Genomic DNA, 20873 nt, shown 5'->3' with positions numbered 1-20873 from the left:
CACGGGCCGCAGTGCGCACTGGGGCGGGGAGTCTGTGCGGTCGCGCGTCGTAGCGGCCCGCGCGGGAGGCGGCGCTCTGACCTGGCGGGTTCGCCCGGGCCGTGTCCCGCCGCTCCCGCCGCCGGCCCTGCTCGCCGGGAAGATGGCTGCCGTCCGCAGGGCCCGCAGGGACTCCCGCTGCGTGGTGCGCTTCTCCGACCGAGAACTCTGCTAAGTGCCCCCCGCGGGCAGGGAGGACACACGGACCAAGCAGGGGGGCAGAGCCCCCGGGACGGGACAGCGCCGCCCGAGCGTCGGCAGCATGGTGAGCGGCCCCGGGCGGCGGGGGCTCGGCCGCCGTGCAGGGACGGCCGGGCGGGACCGGGACAAGGGGGTGTGTATGTGGGAGCGGCCCCCTGGCCGAATTGCTGGCAGGCATCCCTGCCCTGCCCGCCTGTCCGCCCTCGGGCACCGGGCGATGCTTGTGGGAAACGTGCCGTGATACCGCCCCACCGCGGGCAGACACGGCCACCTCCCCCAGAGGATTTTGTTGAGTGGGGCTGCTTGGTGCTGGAGCGATCTAGCCCTCCGTAGGAACGCGTGAACAAAATCCCTGTGTCATTACAGGGAAGCGTGCCCTTCCTTTCCTTTCCTTTCCTTTCCTTTCCTTTCCTTTCCTTTCCTTTCCTTTCCTTTCTTCAAAAATGTGGTGGCATAAAGTCGCTCAGTAATTTAAATGACTCCGCGGGCCAGGGACTCGAGTTGAGTTTATCATTTGACTTACCAGAAATACTCCTTGGTTCAGTATTGCTTTATTGAATGCGCCTCAATATGAATTCAAGTATCCATGATGAAAACTCGATCATTCAAAGTTAAACCATTTATACCACACAAGATCTGTTAAAATGTCTCACCAAGGTTATAAAAACTCTTAAATTTGAGCACGGTGTTGTTTTTATCACATTTACAGAAAAATAGGGTGGCTTTCTCATTTTTTTATAAAACCAGGAGGAGTGTTAGCTGGCAGTCACTGTTTCGCTTTGCCGTGCTTGCTCCTCCCTGAGTTCTGTATGGTTCACACATTTCATAGTCCTGTTCAACTGGTGACACTCAGCTTCGAACTTTTTCTGATTTTGGTTTTATTTTGCTGAAACGGAGATCAGAACTATTAACGGACCTGATGTTACAGTTTAGTGAATGGTTAATGTACACTGAGGAAATAAGTGTGCAATTACTGATTGCAAAACAAAACTGAACTGCGCAAATAAACTAGTTCTGCATTTGGCAAATGGTTTCTAAGCAAATCAGAATTGAATCTACTCAGCTGACTTAATTTTTTACAAGTTGCAGCCTAAATTAGATGTTTACTTTTTACATGCTACCTTTTGGTGGGTTGACAGACTACGACTACCCTTATGGAAAATTAATCAAGCCAATCAGCCAGTACAGAGTACGGTATCTTCCTTTCAATCAGGACGAAGTCACTATTCTGTGTGACAGCTGACTTGTATAAGGAGAAAGGCCAGCAGCACAACGATGAACAGTCTAGATTTATCCCCTAAATAGCAGTTAGAGGAAAGTGTTCTGTGAATTTTAGAAACTAGAAGTACAACGCAGGCGTTCTCAGAGTTGGGGCAAGGAGCCAGTTTGTACATGTTGTGGAGTGCTGTAGGTGTGATCTTATGAGCTGTCTGCTGGTGAAGGTCCTTGCTTCACAGTACCTGTGTTTACTCACTTGTTGAATACGATTATGAAATTCAGGATTTCAACAGGTCAGATAAATAGTGGAAAGGTTGTTAATAGAGATCAGTTTTCTAGTTCATTCCTATGCAGTAGCAATGTGAATTAATTGCTTTACCAGTAAATTTAGAGGGGTGGGCACTTAGGCTGCTACTACTGCCAGAAGACAGACCTTTGATATGAGAGATTGCAGGTCACACATGCCTACACTATAGGGAAGGTAATGACAAAACTTTGGTTGTAATCAATTTCACAATGGTTTTTGACAGCTTTTATACTGTGGGCCAGGTCTTCATAGTATTTTTGACTTGAGAGCATATTTAGGTTTCAAAGAGCATCAAATTACATTTTGGATGTAGTCAGTCCACTACCATGTCTGACTATGATTCAGAAATGAAGAAGCAGGGCAGCTGAACCCAGAGGAGGGATTGAAAATCAAGAGTTAAACAGATTAGTGAAATATAAAGTTTTTGAATGAGGTTAATTTCATCCAGCTTTCTAACCTTCTAAGTAGTTTCAACGCTTAAATCAGTTTGTTTACAGAATTCAGGAGTTAAAGGTTTTAATGGGCGTGCCTTTATGCATAAGAAGATAGTGTGTTGATTTAGTTTAGAAATTGCTAGTTTCTGCATTTTGCAGATAAAACCAGGCTTATTCTGCCCAGACTGGAGAGCTGACTGGACATAATTCAGCTGCAAACCAGAAGCCTTGCACTCTGCACAGACAGAATTAGGCCTTATTTCTGTCAGCCCAGTGCCATAATAATGCACTTACAGAATCCCATTTCAGAGCTAGCCCATTCCTAGGCTGGCTCTGCTTGGCCAACAAAATATTCCTGGATGCTAATAATGTGGTAGGACCGTCACAACTCATAGGGCATTAACTGCCTGCAATTAAATTCTGGAATCAAAGCCCGTGATATTTCTAAGTTATTTACTCTTCACTGAGATTTAATGTCACTAGTGTTTTATAGTGTACTGGATGTACGGAAATCAAAAATGAGACTGTAGAAAAAGATGCAATATCTATCTTCAGCCAACCAACCATGTCTATCAATTGTAAATGATAAATTATCTGAGACATCAGTGAAAACACTTTTACAGATGACAAGCCAGTAAATTTGTGGTCATTGGGGAATCTAAAGACATGCTAACTCCAGGGAGGTGCTTGTCACCAAGACAAAGAGTTGCCTTCCCATCACATTTGCTGGTATTCTGTAGTTTGATCAGAACTTCCAGGTGCTCTAGAAATGGTATAAATTTTCTGAATAAAAGAATGCTTTGATTTCTGCACTTTGTGCAGGAGGTAGAGATTTCTTTTTGAGAGCTTGGTAGAATCTCACTGACAGAATGTCGCCTTAAGAGTTTGAGCACTGAGTACAATAGGAAGGAGTGGGAAATAAAACTTTTTTAAGTAGTTGTGATAATCTTAATGTCAGGTTTGCCTTCTTGTAGTCTTTCTTTGCATTATCTACTTGCAGAACTATAGATGTGAATTTCACTGCAGAATGGTAGAAAAACTAGCTTGCTCCAGCTGCAGGAAGAACCTTAAACAAATGTTTTAGTAGAGATTTTTGGGTGTTTTTTCCCCCTTACTGGCATCTTGCTGTTGTTGTCATTGTTGTGGCTTGTTACTCATGCTCAGAATTAGTTTTCTTTTGTTTTAGTGTAGACTACATAAATCTCAGTATATTTCACTATTATAATTAATTTGCATATTTTGAAGTTCTCTTAAATTAGCTGGCTTAACTTCCTATATAGAGCAATGTTAGGTTTAGTCAAAGGTCTTATTTGAGATTTTATTTGTTTAACCTGTCTCACAGCTGTACTGTAAATTAAACCAACTGTCAAGCTCTCATGCTATCATTTTATTTCCCAATACATTTTTTTAGTTACACATGTATATATAAAGTATCTATTGCTATTCAAAGCACTTTTGTGGTCTTTCAAATATTAAACAATCAAAACTACTGGCTATCTTTACAATGAGAAGATAGTGATTAAATTATAATTTGTTGAGCAAAGCACATTATTGTTTAATACTGAAGCTTTTGCTCTGTTCTTTGACCTAGACACTGAGTGTATTTAGTCAGGTATGCCAGTGTATTGAAGCATGGAAGACTTCAAGTGATACACAGCTAATCTGTGTTGTATTAATGTGTCTAAAATGTCTAAAACTCATCTTAATTTAGTTAATATGGAAGTGCAACTGATCTCAGTAGTTTTAAAATTAATATTTATCATTGAAAGGGAAGTATGCTTAATTTTTTTTTAATGTGTGTCCATGACAGTTACTCTTTGTGGTTGTGCTGTAGGGACTTATGCAGACCCTATAATCACGTTTGACTGCTCTCTACTAGGCAGAAGCTGAAGAAGATTGTCACGCTGATTTGGTAAGAGCCGATGACAGTGAAAGATCTGGTGAAGCAAATCTTCAGGTATGTGTCTCGTGCTAGTGGGTTTTTACAAATACAGTACTGCTGTGATTTAAACTGCATCACTTACCCTCATTTAGTTACCACACATCTGTTGATCTGACAAATGCTTAATGTGTCTACCCCTCCAAAAGTGAGATAAATTTTGCATTGTTCCAAGTGTCAAATTCAGTCTTCACCTGTCTGTGTAGATGAAAAGAAGGCTTGTGACAGATCTGGAATTTCTTTGAAGAACTGTAGAAATTGGACAGCAGTTTCTGTGATCAAATTGTAGTTTAAGCTGTCACTCCCTACTGGACCAGAAAGCTGATAAAAGCAGTGTAATAGAAAAGTGTGTTCTCTTACAAGACTAGATTTCTGTATAGTTGCTCCCCAGAAGTCATGATGATTGCAAGAGACATGTGAAATGTAACTTCAAAGATGCTGAAAAAAAAAAGGCATGGCAGGAATTGTAACTTATATTATTTCACAGAGCACAGTCCGTACTTCTTAAAAGAGTACAGTCTTATTTGTATATTCTATGACCATCTTGAATGGTAGATAACTTAGAATGCTTGTATGCAAAAGCCTGGATTTTCTAAATTTTAATTTTAAGAGCTAATCGACTTCTTGCTTATGATAATTCTGCATAAACAAGAACAAACATGGTCATGTCTGGAAAGATCACTTTTCTGTGGAATCTTAGATCATAACCATAGTACTAAAACAACCACTTCCTGAAACATCAGTTTTTCTTCTGAGGTGAACAGTCCAGAAAAAAGCACTTTCGTTATTGAATGAGACTGAACAAGTACTTGTGCACTTTTTTGTTTTAATTTACTATGAAACAATGCTAACTCTCTGTGCCTAAATTCACTGAAGCCACTTAACACTTGGTAATGTATAGTTTTGAAGTTCTTTTTTGTGTTTGTACTTTATAATTTCTCCTCAGATGTACTGTCTAAATATGTAATGCTAAGTAGAATTAATCATGTTTTTTTAGGCAGAGCTCCAGATGTTCAGAGCTCAGTGGATGTTTGAGCTTGCCCCAGGTGTGAGTTCTAGTGGGTTGGAACCTCTGCCATGCAGAGCATCGTCAAGAGAACCTGGAATAAAGTCTGTTGATGCCAGGGGAAAACAGGAGATAGCAAAAGAGGAAAAGGTACAGAAAAAGATGCACAACTTTGAGGTTTTATTTGTCTGTATTACTGTTATTACTGTATAACTTTTCTGAAAGTTAATGCTGAATTAAATCTGGAGAAACAGCAGAGCTTATTTATTATCTTGTTATCTCCGTACTAATGTCTACATAATCCTACATTGATTTTTTTAGTCTTTATGTTTGCCTTGGTGTCACCTTCAAAATCTGTTTTCTGAAAGACTGTAGGTAAGGGGTGAGCAGAAGGAATACAGTTTGTTGACTGGGAATTTCAGTTATGTCTTGTAGCACATGACTATCTCTTCTCTATTCATGGAATTATTTTGTTATCTCTGTCATAGGTACAATAGGTAAGATCAAAAATAATTCTAAGTCAAGTGACATTGCACTTGTATTTTTAAGGAATTAAAGAAGTGCTCTGTGTAATTTATTGTGCAGGCAAAAGAACTTTTCCTGAAGGCAGTGGAAGAAGAACGAAATGGGGCCCTTTATGAAGGTAATATGGAAGCCTACAATGAACACCTTTATTGTAGAGAAATCTAACACTCTGTGATTTATGGGCAAGTCTACATGGTCTGGTGAAATTAAGCTACAGATTAACAGTGGTTTGAGACCTCCATCATTCAGATAAGCAAACAAACATGCTATAGGAGGAACCATCGTATCACACTTCTAAGGTTGAGGTAAAGCAAGAATGGCACTAAGGAAGGAATTTCTAGCTTTCAAGCAAAATAACAGTATATTGAAATACTGCAATTTAATGGAGCACTGGATTGCTTTTTCATATAGAGCACCTCTTTATGTGGCTTCTGTAACATGAAATTAGCATAAAAATTAATCAAGGCAATAAACTTTTTTTCCTGTGCTCACAGTTCTCATCATTCCACTGTGAACAAAACTACTTAATCTGTGGAATGCTTTAATGTTTTCTTGTTTGGGTTTGGGGGTTTTTGTTTGTTTTTTGATTAACACAGCATGTTAAAATAGCTTTTTCAAGAATACCTGCAATGAGCATTCAAATCTGGTAGTCTTTGAGGTTTGTCATAAATATTTAAGGTGCTTAGCTTGCTTACCTGCACTCTTGCTATCAGTGTTAGTAGAAATGGAAATTCAAAGTTTTTTTTCTCATATTTAGTTTTCAGAATCTAGAGAGTAAGAGGTCTGTCCTAACTTCCGAGTCCTGTAGGTCAGTAGTGGAGATACTAATTTTCTGTTTCTTTCACATGAGAAAAAAAGCAAAGCAGAATGTATGTGCCATCCTGCTCATCTACCAGAGGGTTTGGACACAGTGTTTAAAGTGCAGGTGCAAAATAAGCTAAGATACAGAAATCTGAGAGAACTCTGGAAGCTTCTGAACTCAGCCACTTTCTGAATACGAAATTTCCACTTCAGCCCTTCATTTTCAAAGGCTTTCTAGTTGTTGTTTCATATCTCATATTAACTGAGAGGAATACAAGTCCCCTGCAATTAATAAAATCCGTTCTCTCATTTTCTAATTTATTACATGTTTTTATCGGGCAAAATTACTTTAGGCTAAGATATGGTGGGTGTTTGGTAAAGGATTAAATGCAGAGTAAAAAAAATGTGTCAGAACTAAAAATCTGGTACATATTTAGGAGATCATGTAGGAGATTGTGAAGGTTCTTTCTGAATATTTTTTTTTAAAAAAAAGTGAGGAAAGCAGTCTATTTAAACATTGTGTACATAAAATGAAAGCTGTGAGTTCATCTGCTTCAGTGCATTCCTTGTTTGTTAAACATAACAGCAAAGAAATAGTAATATCTAACAGTTCCATTCACAAAAGTGTTTCAGACATCTGGGTTGCATGAATATGAATTCATCTTTCTCAGTTGAATTTGATTTGAGACTTTGAGAAACTAAACTGAACTATTTCTACACAGAGATTTTTATGAGACATTAGAGGCACGGTCCTATGCCAAGCAGAAATATATTTCTGAGCAGATGTTGGGACATCTGTTTTCAGACCAGGCTTTTATTTGCTGACCTGGCCCAGGTCACCAGAATCCAAGCCTGCTTCTGAAATCTGCTGATACCTGATGCTTGTGAGACAGTTATGTGCTGCAGCTTGTTTTTGCTTAAGTACAGTAGAGGCCTTGTCTGCAAGATTAAATGCTAAATTGAGACTGATCGCTATTTAGCTGGCTGCTGGTGTTTCTCATCCTCCACAGCCAAAGGATACTATTTGTCAATCACTGGCCCTGACATGAACTCAAGGAAACCGGAACATTTACTAGCCCCAAACTTGAGTTTCTCAGACTCATCAGACAAATTCTGAGCTCCACAATTACTGATGTTTTATTTGAGTTTTGGTTTTAAGAGTCCAAGCTGAAGAATTGCCCTCTGATCTTGGTATTACAATGTGGGACTACAACAAAACATTTGCATGCATACATGATTTTACTACTGGTATTAAAATAGATTGAATGTTCTTACATCAAATTTATTTAAATTTGAATCCTTAAAGAAGGATTCATAGAGCTGACTCAGAAGAAAAACATTCTGCAGCTTAAACAACAGTTTGTTGCTACAGTGATGTTCCTGAACCTCTTTCTCTACTCAGTGTTTGTAGGATCTTTGTAGTGCTAAAGGCAGAAATATTTTCTGTGTGTGAGAAAAGTGTACAAAACCCAAGCTGTCACGTTTTCCTTTACATCCCATAGTTTTGTGACAAGGCTGCTTTCCTCACCCTCAGTGTGTTGAGTGGCTTGCTTCTGTGCCTTCTTTAGTTTCCGGGGGTTTCCATAGAGAAATTTATATATATTGCATCTATTGCTGAAATTTTAAAATTGCAACAATATTTTATTCATCATTTTGACCTTTGTAGTGCTGTATATGTCTGAATGCTTGTCTGTCCTATACCAGGGACTTAAGGTACCTGCATAGTTTTTCTTGTAATTTATGGCTAGTTATGGATCTGCTGTCTAAGATCTTTACAGCTTGTTGGGAAATCTTTGCAAGTGCTGGGCAAAAAAACACCATCAGGAGTTTGTAAGGTTTTAATGTAAAATTTTCTACTTCATAGTTGAATTTGTGATGATTAAGGCAAATCTATAAAAGCTGAAACACATCTGAGATAACTCTATTCTGAAAACGTACGTGAAGTTTTTAGTTTTGAAAACAGGTACTTAATGTTCCTCTCTTCTGTATAGAATTTAAACCCAACAGTTTAGACTAAATAAGCTTGCCTTGGCAAAGGCATTTTCTACTTTTTTAGTGCTTTTAGCTGAAACCATCTCTCTGAAAACAGTCTTTGCTTTGGTAAGTTAGTATGGGCATCAGATGTGTTTGAACATCAAACCTTTATTTTCAGCCATCAAGTTTTATCGTCTAGCCATGCAGCTTGTACCTGATATAGAGTTTAAGATCACCTATACACGGTCCCCAGATGGTGATGGGGTTGGAAAGAGGTGGTAAGTATGAAATTTTACTAATTAAGTGCATAGGAGTACTGAAACATGACATTTTGTTTCAGAAGGATATCAATACTCTGCTGTAATAATGCAGTTGTAAGTCTCTTAGTGTCTGGAAAACTTACCTACTCTCAGTTGAGTATACTATATTTTTCAAAGACAGTAACAGGCTTGTTTGGAGCTAGCTAATTTCAGGGGCAATGGAAGGGGTAAGGATTACAAATAATTATTAATTATTTATTAATAGTTATTCAGTTAATAGTTACTTTAAAAAAAATCAGTCACTTTTTTATTTTCATATTTAGGATCATATACAAAGCTTTAGATGGCAAAAAGATTAATTAGTTAAAGCTTCATACTAATAAAATAAGCATCTTAATTAAGCAAAGGAATAATCTGTTCTTGTGGTAACACAGCCAAATTGAGAGCATTTTCAGTAGAGCAATACATTTAGAAGCTCAAAGATTGCAATCTGAGTAGTCTGGTCTTTCATCATTACACACATCAGAATACCCCTAGACTCAGTACAGCGTATGTGTAGTGACTTATGGCTGGTGTAACTTGAGCCCAAGACTTAAGTTTAAAGAGGGCCAAAACTTCTGTTCCAGCCCCGCAGCCTAACATAGACAAGCTTAAAGAACAGCTTCCCAAATTCTTTCTTACTCATAGCAGCCATTGGTGCTGCTGATAGCTACATAAAAAAAAAAGAAGAGTTTTAACATGGAGAATGAAAAAGGAAAGGACAACGGTGTCCCTGTGGTATTACTAGCTCAGTCTTGTTGCCCCAGGACAGTATATCTCCAATGCAGCTGTTGACTTAATATAAAAGAGTGCAAGATGAGCTAAGTGTGTTATTTACATCCATTAGTTTAGTTTCTGAATGTGTTGCTGGCATGAAATCTTTGCTGTGCATTTGTGCACTAGAAAAGCTACTGGATCATGCACTATAGTCAGGTAAAAACCTTGGTTTTCATAGGATTGTTTTCATATTTTAGCATCATTTTCTTTACTCCATTAAGACTTTCTGACTTGAAATTGTGCAGGAGTGGTCCTTCTGGAGGGTGGGAAGGCCCTGCAGAGAGATGTGGACATGATGGATCAATGAGCCAAGGCCAGTTGTGTGAATTTCAACATGGCCAAGTACTGGGTCCTCTGCTTGGGTCACAACAGCCCCATGCAGAGCTACAGGCTGGGGGCGGAGTGGCTGGAAAGCTGCCTTTTGGAAAAGGACCTTGGGGTCCTGGTTGATAGTTGGCTGAACATGGGCCATCGTGTTCTGTATGAGATTTTGGCAACAAGTGTGTTTTCAGGTGGCCAGGAAGGCAGTGGCATCCTGCCCTGTGTCAGCAGTAGTGTGGCCAGCAGGACCAGGACCAGTGATTGTCCCCCTGTACTGGGCACTGCTGAGGCCACACCTGGAGTGCTGTGTCCAGTTCTGGGCCCCTCACTGTGAGAAAGACACTGAGGGGCTGGAGCGAGTCCAGGGAAGGGCAGCGGAGCTGGGGAAGGGTCTGGGGCACGAGTCCTGTGAGGAGCAGCTGAGGGAGCTGGGGGTGTTCAGCCTGGAGAAAAGGAGGCTCAAGGGAGATCTTACTGTTCTCTACAGCCACCTGAAAGGAGAGGCTGTATTGAGGTAGGTGTTGGTCTCTTCTCCCAAATAACAAGTGACAGGACAAGAAGAAATGGCCTCAGGGTGTGCTTTAGAGTGAATATTAGGAAAAAGTCTTCACAGAAAGGGCTATCAAGCACTTGAACAGAGTGCCCAGAGAAGAGGTTGAGTCATCGTGATTTAGAGGTATTTAAAAGATGTGTAGATGTGCACATGTGGCAGTTAGGGACATGGTTTAGTGCCGGGTTAATGGTTGGGCTTGATGATCTTAGAGATCTTTTCCAACTTAAATGATTCTACAATTCTGTGGATTTTTATTTGGTTTCTTAAATGTTGCTGTACAGTGGAGGAAAATCAACTAGTAGTCTCAATTGTTACTCTGCTGTTTAAAAGCAGTATTTGTAGAGATGTATTTTTTTTTAGATATTTTAGTTGTGGTGTTTGTGCTTTCTTGAATTACTGTTGTAGGTGTATTATACAGTCTTGGTGAGAAAAAACAAATTACACAATTAGATTTGAAAAGAACAGTTTACAGTTGGGCCTGTAGGTACTGGGACTGACCATCATACCCATCAAAATACAGCAAGGTATGTTTGGCGCAACATCTTACTGTAGTCTTAGGACAGGCTCAAACATAATTGTCTTTTCTATGATATTTCAAAACCCATTGGTAGGTTTATTAGTTGCTTGCTTATATTCTCAGCTCATGCTATTAACTTGTTTAGAGTTGAATTGAATAGTATTAAAAAGTGACTGGAAGATCTCTTAATTCCCTTGTATACCAAGTGAGGGGGAAGAAGGTGTTTTGTGATTGTGTTCAAGGAGTTTTGTGTCATTTCTGGTTATTTTGGGCAAGCAAGCAGGCAACTATTAAAAGATTATATTATGACATACAACTTCAATTTAGATTTCTTTATTAAATGTGGTAATGTTCTTTTATCACTTAGCAATCCTTCAGATTTACTGATGGGTAGCAAGTTTATTGTTTCTGTTCTGCTATCTTGTTCTGGCTCCTGAAATTTATTATTTCTGCTTGTTTACAGAATAGGCACAAAAGTAGTTTTCCTTCATTACTGTTGAATAAACCCACCCAGGATCACTCTTTATTGAATAACATAAGTGTGAAAAATAATCCTTAATTATTTCCAATATCTTATATTATGAGAAGGATTACAAAATGTAACATTTCATTAACAACGCTTTATTTCCTGCATATGCTATATCTTAGACAAAGTAAAATATGAGATTTGTCTTTTCATAAGGTAAAGAAATTCTTCAGTGACTTCCAATAAAAAACTCTCAAAAAAAAAAAACAAACCAAAAAAAAACCCCCAACAAAACAACTGGGGTGGGAATTTAATGAAAAAAACCCAGTTGTTACTCTCAGAGGCATTCCAGCCTGAGGCATTCTGAGCCTCAAGGTCTTAATGACCTTGATCATATTTCAGTAGTTGTTTTATTGTGTGATGAAATGAGATTGCTTTAAAAATGTACAAGAAACAACTCTATTGAGTGAGAGTAAGGCAGTGGATTGGTGCCAAGAGGAGGACATCTGTTGGTATGTTTTGTCCAATATTACAGTGTTGGCATTTCCCCTTTTCTAGTGTTGAGGATAGCAAAGAGGATGACAAAATGGCAGATCTTCTGACGGATTTCCAGCAGCAGTTAACTCTTCAGGAATCTTCAGTCAAACTTTGTCAGCCTGAAGTTTATGTCAACCAGACCCACATCTCAGGTAAGAGTTAAGATAGGCTTATTTATTATATTATGAGAGGCAGAATTTATATAGATGTTTCATTTTATTAAAACATTGTCTCTTTCATTCAAAAGCCACCTTTGAAGAAGTGCATGCATTATCTCTTTATTTACTTCTGTAGTTAGGTACAAAGGAGAAAAACTTATCAAGTAGGTAAACAAATCTTGTTTTCGTACAAGATCTTGTCTTTATCACATAAGCTTTTTCCATGTATTATTCTAAGTAGAATTTTCAGGATCAGAGGCATACTTAAAAGTAGCAACTTCTAGGAATGGACTTGCTGAAGTAAGGGTGTTCCAGTTTTCCTCCCAGTTCTTTTGGTTTGCAAATACAATTATTATTACAATTTTCAAATGTGAGTAAAAGACAATTGTTTTGTAGACTATGCATTTTTACATTTCTTGATTTTATCTGATTCTGTATGAGATTCTTGCAACAAGTGTGTTTTCAGGGTCAGAAAGACTATATTACAAAGCTAGAAAGTCTTTTGAAGGTTAGTGATTTTCAGTGCTTCAGTTCTAGGACAATTATCCTGAGACTTCCTTATGAGATCTAAATTGTATAGAGTATATATGAGCTATGATCTCCCTTAAAAACAGATGCCTTTGTTATGCATCCTAAATTATCAGTTGCTCTTTGAAATCTTGGCCTGATTTCCTTTGTTCTGATCAAGGAAAGAAAATAAAGTAAGTGAAGCAAATCAAAATCAAAACATAAAGAAAACATTGTTTTATTTTAATAACTGGTGCATTGTACACTTGGGAAAATGTATTTTCTTTTTTTGCCAGTAAAGACAAAATGTTGCAGACATTACTCTAAAATTATCTCAAAGAAGATGTGTCCTTCGAGCAGCAATGTTGGTCTCTTTCTAGATTTATATTCTACTTTCCAGCCAGTCCTGTGTTATAGTATCTTTTTTACTGACTTTTTTATAGCAGAATGAAAACTTTTTAAAAATCACAGCTGCTTCGGAAGTTGCTAGTCTGAAAAGGATCAAAAGGATTCTTTATGGACATCTAATCTATGGTGACCTTCTAAGTTAATTTTTTTTATTCTCTGGCATTGGGCTACAATGTAAAAAGTAGGATTTTTTAATGGAAAGTCAAAAGCCAAACCTGGAATTATAAATAAATAAATAACCTGTTGATTTACATCTAACAAGGGGTTAACAACAACATCTAACAAGATTTACATGTAACAAGGGCTGCATCTAACAAGGATTTATTTTCTCTTTTTAGCGTTGCCTATGGAAGTACTAATGTACATTTTCCGATGGGTGGTTTCAAGTGATTTGGATCTAAGATCATTGGAGCAATTATCTCTTGTTTGTCGAGGATTTTACATTTGCGCCAGGTATCGTAGATAATTTATCTAGAATGAAACTTCTCTTTACACTAAGTTTGTCCTGCTTTTCCTTCCCATAGACATTTTCATGTTAAGCTCCTCAGTGCTAATCAGTTTTTGAATACACTGCTAAATGGTATGTCAGATATATAACTATACTGTAATAAAAATCTAGCAGAAAGTGTTATTTGGTCTACCTTGTTTGCAAATTAGTATTTTACGTCTCCAAAATATGGTGTGTTATATTGTCATCCTCATATAGCCACGCAGAAAAGTGCCAGGGTGCTGCAGTGTTGTGGTTCTGTACTTGGATAAAAATGACTCTCTGTTCTTCAGTTTCACTGGGAAGAGGAAAAGGCTTTCAAACACTTCAGGATTAAGTAAATTAGTCAAGGTTTTTAAATTATGAGCTATTTTTGTTCAAGAAAGTTTCTTTTAGTCACATCCAAACTAAGTAAAAGAGTCTTACTTTGATATATAAAAGCTAAACAAGGTTTGTAGGGAAGTTATGGGGTTTGATTTTTTCTCGTTTTCACTAGAGATCCTGAAATCTGGCATCAAGTCTGTTTGAAAATATGGGGCAGGAGCTGCAATAAACTTGTTCCATATGCATCTTGGAGGGACATGTTTCTGGAAAGGCCTCGCGTTCGATTTGATGGTAAGCTGTACTTTTGGAAATAGTTGTAACTATGTGTGACAGAAACAGTCAGGTGGGGTTGATGTTTATGACGGTGTTGTTAGACCTAATCTGAATTTGTGCATTTCAGTTTGTAGAATATCTGCAAAGAGAAGGGAAAGGTGCAAGGGGTGAAAATAAAAACTTCCATGTATTTAAGTAACAAAGCCATACTCGAAAGTTTTAGATTATTGGATTTTTTGTCATAAATATTTTATGTTCTTAGTTTTTGTTCATATATCTTTATTTTCTGTAGGTGTGTATGTCAGCAAGACAAAATATATACGTCAAGGAGAACAGTCTCTTGATGGTTTCTATAGAGCATGGCACCAAGTGGAATATTACAGGTAGAGCTGTAGTAAAATGAGTGAGTGAAATGTTTCTCTCTCTTAAGTTCTTTAAATCCACCCCTGGCTATCGCAATCAGACAATAATCATTCTCTAAAACTGAATGGGATTGCTAGAGTGTGTAAAGCAATGTGCAGTTTCTGATAATAGGTTTTAGAAATAGGATTTATTATGATAATTAGATATGATCTTAGAAATGTGTTTCATCCTCACTTAAACCGTGTCATGTGGCGAGTGCTTGAATGCTTATAACAATTAAATACTTACCTACAGATTTCTTTCTCTAAACGACTTTTACTTTTCACATCTGACACAGCACATGACCCAATTCAGCAAAGAGAATACATGTGATTATACAAGATTAGTCATTTAGCGTATATGTAATCAGTTGTAAAAATCAAGAGGCTGGGCTTTCTTATCTTCTTGTAAATGCTTTGCCTTTGTTTCCTCAGCCTGTTTTTTTGCTGTTGTTCATCTTGTTGCTCCCAGCATTTATTGTTTCATTCTGCTGTCCCTTCTGAGGCTGGAAGTTGTTCATAGAAACCATTGAACCTGATGGCTATTGCTGTAGTCTCAAGCATTAGCACAGTACTTGAGTACTGTAAAAATCAGTCAGATTCCAGAACCTGAAAAAAATCCGTATGACATTGCTAATTCTGTACTGATACTGTAATTGAGATTTTGTTGCATTGGTCTCTGTGGATAGGAATGGAGAAACTTGAGATCAGTTTTGATCCCAGGTTAGCCACCTTGCTTTGATAGAGGTGACAAAACTTCCTAACTCTTCATAACTTCCTCTTTCAATATTCATAACTCTCTTTTGATTTCTGAACTCCTTCTTTCTGTTACGTGTGAAGGAATGTGTTTTCAAATGCTGTTACCAATTAAGTTCTAAATCCTTCTGGGTAACATCCTGTAATTCTAAAAACAAACAAACAAGGAAAAAAAACAGGAAAAGGACATATTTTCTAGGTTTGCATTGTGCAATTATGTTTTTCAGATATTTGAGATTCTTTCCAGATGGTCAAGTTATGATGCTAACAACTCCTGAGGATCCTCAATCTATAGTTCCTCGCTTACGGACTAAAAACACAAGGTTATTGAACTATAATATTTGGCTCTGCAGTTTTCATTTTGCTTTTACCTAGCAATTTGTATTTACTTTTGTCGCCGATTTCATATCCTGGCCTAGCAAAACAATGTTATTTATATTGTGTTATGGATGTTCATAATTCTCTCCTAAGAACTACAAAAAATTTTGATCTTTTATGCAAAAATATCTTTCATTTTAGTATTCTGATATTGTAATTAGATTTCCTTTGTGGGTTATGTGATTTGAAATTTTTAAGGCAAGTAGAGGGAACAGTCCTTTTAAAGATACTATTTCATTACTGACTGCCTTCTCACACTTCTTTAACTGAAGGAAAGTGAAGATTTCGAGGGATATGTTGAAATTACTACTTTTTGATGTTTGGGCATAAAACCAGAAAATCGTTTGGAACTTCAAAGCAGGTTTGAGCTGTTTACCAGAAATCTGGAAATATTTAGCAGTAGGCTAGGTAAAACCAACTAACTTACCTTTACTGTTCTGTTTGGGAAAAAATATTTTCACCATTTAATATCATTGATGAGCCTTTACTGAATGGAAATAAGAAATAGTTTATATCCTTATACTATGTAGTCAGTCTTTGTTTCATTGCTGATATTGTATTATAAGAACATCACACTTTTGAGCCACAGAATATTTTTGTCCTTGACATTATCCTCCTTTTTTAACCTTCCAGAACGGATGCAATCTTGCTTGGCCATTATCGCCTTTCCCAGGAAACCGACAATCAAACCAAAGTATTTGCTGTAATAATGAAGAAAAAGGAAGAGGTAGGTAGAAAAATAGAATAGAGGAGAAATAGATTAACAAGATTTTACTCAGACTGTGAGTTTTAAAGGACCCAAAGATTTGCCTTACACCAAAAGATTAAAAAACTAATTTAATTTTTAAACGTTTTAAAAATAAAATATAAATAAATAAGCATGGTGATGTCTCTTACATTTGTCCCCAAATCTGTAATAATTTATTAAGGCAAATAAATATCTGGTTCAAATTTAAACAGTTGTTCTCCCCTTTAGGCTTAATTTCCATTTATGCTCCTATTAGGTATCAACAATGTTACCAGGAAAGAAGGATGAATAGGTTATTTTCTGAGAACAGATTTGACTTGTGCAGTTATGTTCCACAACATTTAGTAAAACTAGATAAGCAGTATTTGTTAATTGAACTCTGAATGATTTGATTGAGTTATTTACTCGATTATCAAACTGATAGTCAGGAGAAACTTGTGAAGAGTAAGAAGTGTTACAGTGAGTAAGCACTGTTGGGTGGTGTCCTGCATGCTTCTTTTGCTTTCTGTGAAAGTTTCTTCCATCATTAACAGACACATTTTATGTATTTTGAAGGAACAGAAGTACTTGTTTATAAATGAGAGTTTTACCAATCTGGTCTCACAGTCACTTAGGACAAATAGTTGCACAATGTGTTCTTTGTAGGTCATGAAACTTCTTATTTCTCTGTACAGAAACCAGTTGATTACCACAAATACAGGTATTTCCGTCGAGTTCCTGCTCAAGAAACAGATCACAGTTTCCATGTAGGACTACAGTTGTGCTCTAGTGGGCGCCAGAGGTTCAACAAACTTGTGTGGATACATCATTCTTGTCACATCACTTGCAGGTGAGTAAATGGAGAGCAAACAAGGATACTAAACTGTAGAATTAAAGGTGTCATTAATTTTTCCAGTACTAAGTACAGAAAATGTAAAGAGTCTGAGACTTAGGTGGCTTTAACAAAATTTATGAATTTTTCATAAATTACATTCATAAATTTCATTACATGAAAACAGTAACTGGTCCTGATTTGAAATACCAGAATGAACTTTAACATAAAGAAATTCCAATATTTTATTAACCTGTTTTAATGATAATAGGAAGTTTCTGAACTAGTTTAACTGTAGTATTTTAGTTTTTTAAAGGATTTATGCAGAGTGTTTGCTTTCAGAACTGAATCAGGGTATAATGACAATGTGGCGCTAGTGAGGAGTTGTGGAAAGTGTGTATTCATTAAGATATATCTCTTTTCCACTGTGGATGTGCAGATTAAAGGTGTCTGTACTTGTCATGTGAGAACTCTAATGTTACTAACTATATAATTCAGCAGTGAAGAATGTGGGTATGTGACCAGCTGTTCTTATCACTTACCAGGCAGGAGCCATGGCCACTGTTCTTGCACCTGGCATTTCAAATTACTGTCAAGTTGCCTTTCCAGGTGTTTGGTGTTGGCAGTTAGGGTGGATTTAAACCTTGTCTTCCTTAAGAATCTTAATATTAAGAACCTTAGGGTTCTTAATATTCAGTGTTTTTATGGGAACATAGCTCAGCTATTGAGCTGTGAGAATATAAAATGCAAGGAATAAACAACTGGAGACTGGGAGTATAGGTAACGTCCATAAACAGAAAAATTACTTTTTTAAAAGCTAATGTTATCATACCTAATTTATATTGCAGACATTCTTTTCAGCATGAAGTTTCTGTACTGCTCATGCCTTGGAGCTCCTAATAAGAGTGGAAAGGGAAAGTGGTTTCTTAGGTATGAATGTAGAAGTGGATTCTGTATAGCATGATTAAGCTAAGACTCAAATGCTTTCAGAACAAGGCATTACAAAAGACACTTTATTCCAGCTAGTTTGCTGCACACACTGTACGATGGAACATGAATGCATGAGGGACTCAAACAGCAACTTGTGTCTAATTTAACTTTTACAATGCTCTTTTGCAGATCAACTGGTGAGACAGCTGTTACTACTTTTGACATTGACAAAATGTACACCCCTTTGTTCTTTGCACGAGTGAAGAGTTTTACTGCATATTCAGAAAAGCCACTCTAAGAAACACCTTCTCCTCTCACAACTTTTGCATGAGTAAAAGGTTGTAGCTAATAAGCACTTAAGTTATAAATGTGTATATATTTGGAGCATTTTAAAATTCTGGGAAATTTTTTGAAAACAGTATGTTCTGTTTGATTGTGAATGACTGGGATTTTGTTTTGAGATCAAGCTTATGAGTGTTAAACACCTTTTATTTGTGATAAGAATTTGATAACAAAGTTTTGTTTTGTTGTGTTGGGTTTTTAAAAAAAATATTTTTAAATCAGTTTGCTTAAAATATGACTCTTCATCTGCCTAGACACTGATTCGTTCAAAAGGAATCAATAGGAAAGTGTCATTGTCTGTAGGACAGTGTGTATGGTCCCTGGTGAAGACTTGAAATGTGAAAAGGGAGAAAGTTGTTATCTGTTAAACTGTATGATTTAAAAGAACTTCAAATAAATGTTTTCTTTAAATTAAACTTATTTTGTTTGCCTTTAAGGTCTGGCATTTTGTTGACATCAGCCTTAAGGAAAAAAAGTCAAGGGCAAGCAAGCACGAAATATAAAATTTAACTGCAGAGGTACATCCCCACCAGTGCAGTGGTGTCAGTTGGTTATCAGTGTAATTTGATCTTGGTAGAAGAATTTCAGTGGAGCCCGTCTTCTCCAAGGGACGTTGGTGGAGGGGAGAGGGATACAGGCAATGTATTGTAACAAGTGTACACAGGTACAAGTTCCCCTGTACGGTAGGATGAGTTTGCAGGTACTTGGCCCTGCTTGGGGAGTGTCACAGTGCAGGGGTGAAATGCTAGTGTGTACTGCTTGTGCACTGGCCTGGTGTGAATACAGGTAAGCAGGGCTCGCTTGTACATGAGTGTAACGTACTACAACTCGTCATCTAACCTTACCACACATGCTGTAAACCCTTTGAGCATTTGTTTTACTAAGATAAATTTTGAGGCTGCTGTAGATGTTCAGGTGCTGTGTACTGCTAATCATGAAGTGTTCCTTGAGGTCTGCAGGTACTGTACGCTGCTTCTCCTGCATATATCGCTTGGGGGTGTAGTGCAGACATTGTAATGCTGCTTATTATGTGTGTATCTTGGATCCTGGAAGAACTGAAGCTTTTTAGTGTCTTTTTTTAAGCCATTTTGCATAATTTACCTTTGACCATCTTGTTTCAAAATACTGACCTGGACTTGAGGACTAAAATGTGAAAGCTGTGGAAAGAACTATACTTGTTCTATAATTTATAAACTGTATCTTTGCAAGGAGCTACATGATTAAAAAATACATCAATAAATCATGATTTTGAACATGCAATCCCTTGCAATTTCTTATTTTCCCAAGAAATGCTTATTTTCATACAATTAATGGTGATTAGTTATGAGCTACCATGCATAAACTACATGCCAGGCAAGATGGACAGGTAGAATTAATCTCTTAATAGATTTTATTACACAACTTACAGGTTATCTGAGAAAAGTAGAGAAGTTTTCAGTTCATGAGTTCTCAGTAAGGATGTGTATATTTGAAAGTTGATCATGCTTCTAGCTACTATAATATGGCTTTGCCTACAAGACTTTGGTCTGTGTCCTTAAACTGCAGTTTCACTATCACTTCATACAACAGAATGTTTAATAAGGAGTCTATTGTGTTCTCATTGCTCAGAGGAAAAGCAGCTGCTTAGAATATCAGCTTCATGTTTTGAAGTATTGCAAAGTTTGTAGACAGGAAAATCTGCTCATTACCTATGCTTTTTGTTGAAAGGTCTGATTCTGCCTGCTGAGAATTGTCAAAGTTTTGCCACAAGAGTCAGATGATGATACTGACTATTAGTTTAGGGACAGTCTTGTCCAGTGAGCAAGTTGGATGTAATAGAGAAGCCTTTTAACTAAGAGCTCTTTTCATAACAAGACTTAGTTGCTTCTTCTGACCTTTTGTTTCTCCTTGCTTTGGCCATGTAATAGTCTGGGCATAAGGAAAAGATTACTAGTTACAAATACAGATGTTGATTCAACAGAAGTCTTAAGCAATGATTATTTTGAGATTATATGAAGTATTCCTTCACCAAAAAAATTATGTGAGCCTTCTATATATGAGACTGAGGTGTGATGAATATATGCTTGCATTAAGTGATTTACGAGTCAAGCTAGTTTTGTGTTTTGAAATGGTTAATGAGCAGATACTATTACTGTTTGTTCATGTGCAGCTATTAAAATAGCACTTGTTTCAGCAAAGAATTGGTGACTAGTTGCTTTTCCTTCATTCTGTGTAGTGTTTTTTAGTAGTTGAAGGCCCTAATTACTAGGGGCTCTGTTTTTATAATTTAGTTTTATTGTCATTGTAATTACCATATAATGACATTAGTTGGCAAAATTAGTTTACTGCTGTGAAATTGTCCTTTACTAATTGTTTTAGTAACTTTACTAAAAGAATAAGGTGTGCACCTATACAGTCATTTTTTTCTCAAGAGTTTACTGAAGGAGTTGACTTAAA

The 20873-nt window shown here is 37.2% G+C and overlaps 1 protein-coding gene across 2 annotated transcripts; it reads left to right on the top strand.

Annotated features, from left to right (window-relative positions):
* The first annotated feature begins 42 nt into the window (after positions 1 to 42).
* On the top strand, positions 43 to 19697 carry FBXO9 (F-box protein 9). Of its 2 annotated transcripts, XM_005518099.3 has the most exons (13): positions 44 to 304; positions 4079 to 4156; positions 5136 to 5294; positions 5730 to 5787; positions 8623 to 8722; positions 11936 to 12066; positions 13326 to 13440; positions 13971 to 14089; positions 14364 to 14454; positions 15456 to 15551; positions 16240 to 16333; positions 17029 to 17183; positions 18285 to 19697. In XM_005518099.3, the coding sequence occupies exons 1-13, from the start codon at positions 302 to 304 to the stop codon at positions 18391 to 18393; spliced, it is 1308 nt and encodes a 435-aa protein (XP_005518156.1). In that variant the 5' UTR covers positions 44 to 301; the 3' UTR covers positions 18394 to 19697. The 2 variants fall into 2 exon arrangements, with proteins under 2 accessions (XP_014119190.1, XP_005518156.1); XM_014263715.2 differs by lacking the exon at positions 15456 to 15551 and having other exon boundaries at positions 43 to 304.
* Positions 19698 to 20873: the final 1176 nt, after the last annotated feature.

The sequence above is a fragment of the Pseudopodoces humilis genome, chromosome 3 (genome assembly GCF_049639895.1).
Source record: "Pseudopodoces humilis isolate 2021_Gansu_Grassland_sample_001 chromosome 3, ASM4963989v1, whole genome shotgun sequence".
Classification (NCBI taxonomy): Eukaryota; Metazoa; Chordata; class Aves; order Passeriformes; family Paridae; genus Pseudopodoces; species Pseudopodoces humilis.
Note: the sequence above shows the minus strand (reverse complement) of the source record. Positions and strands in the feature narration are given on the sequence as shown.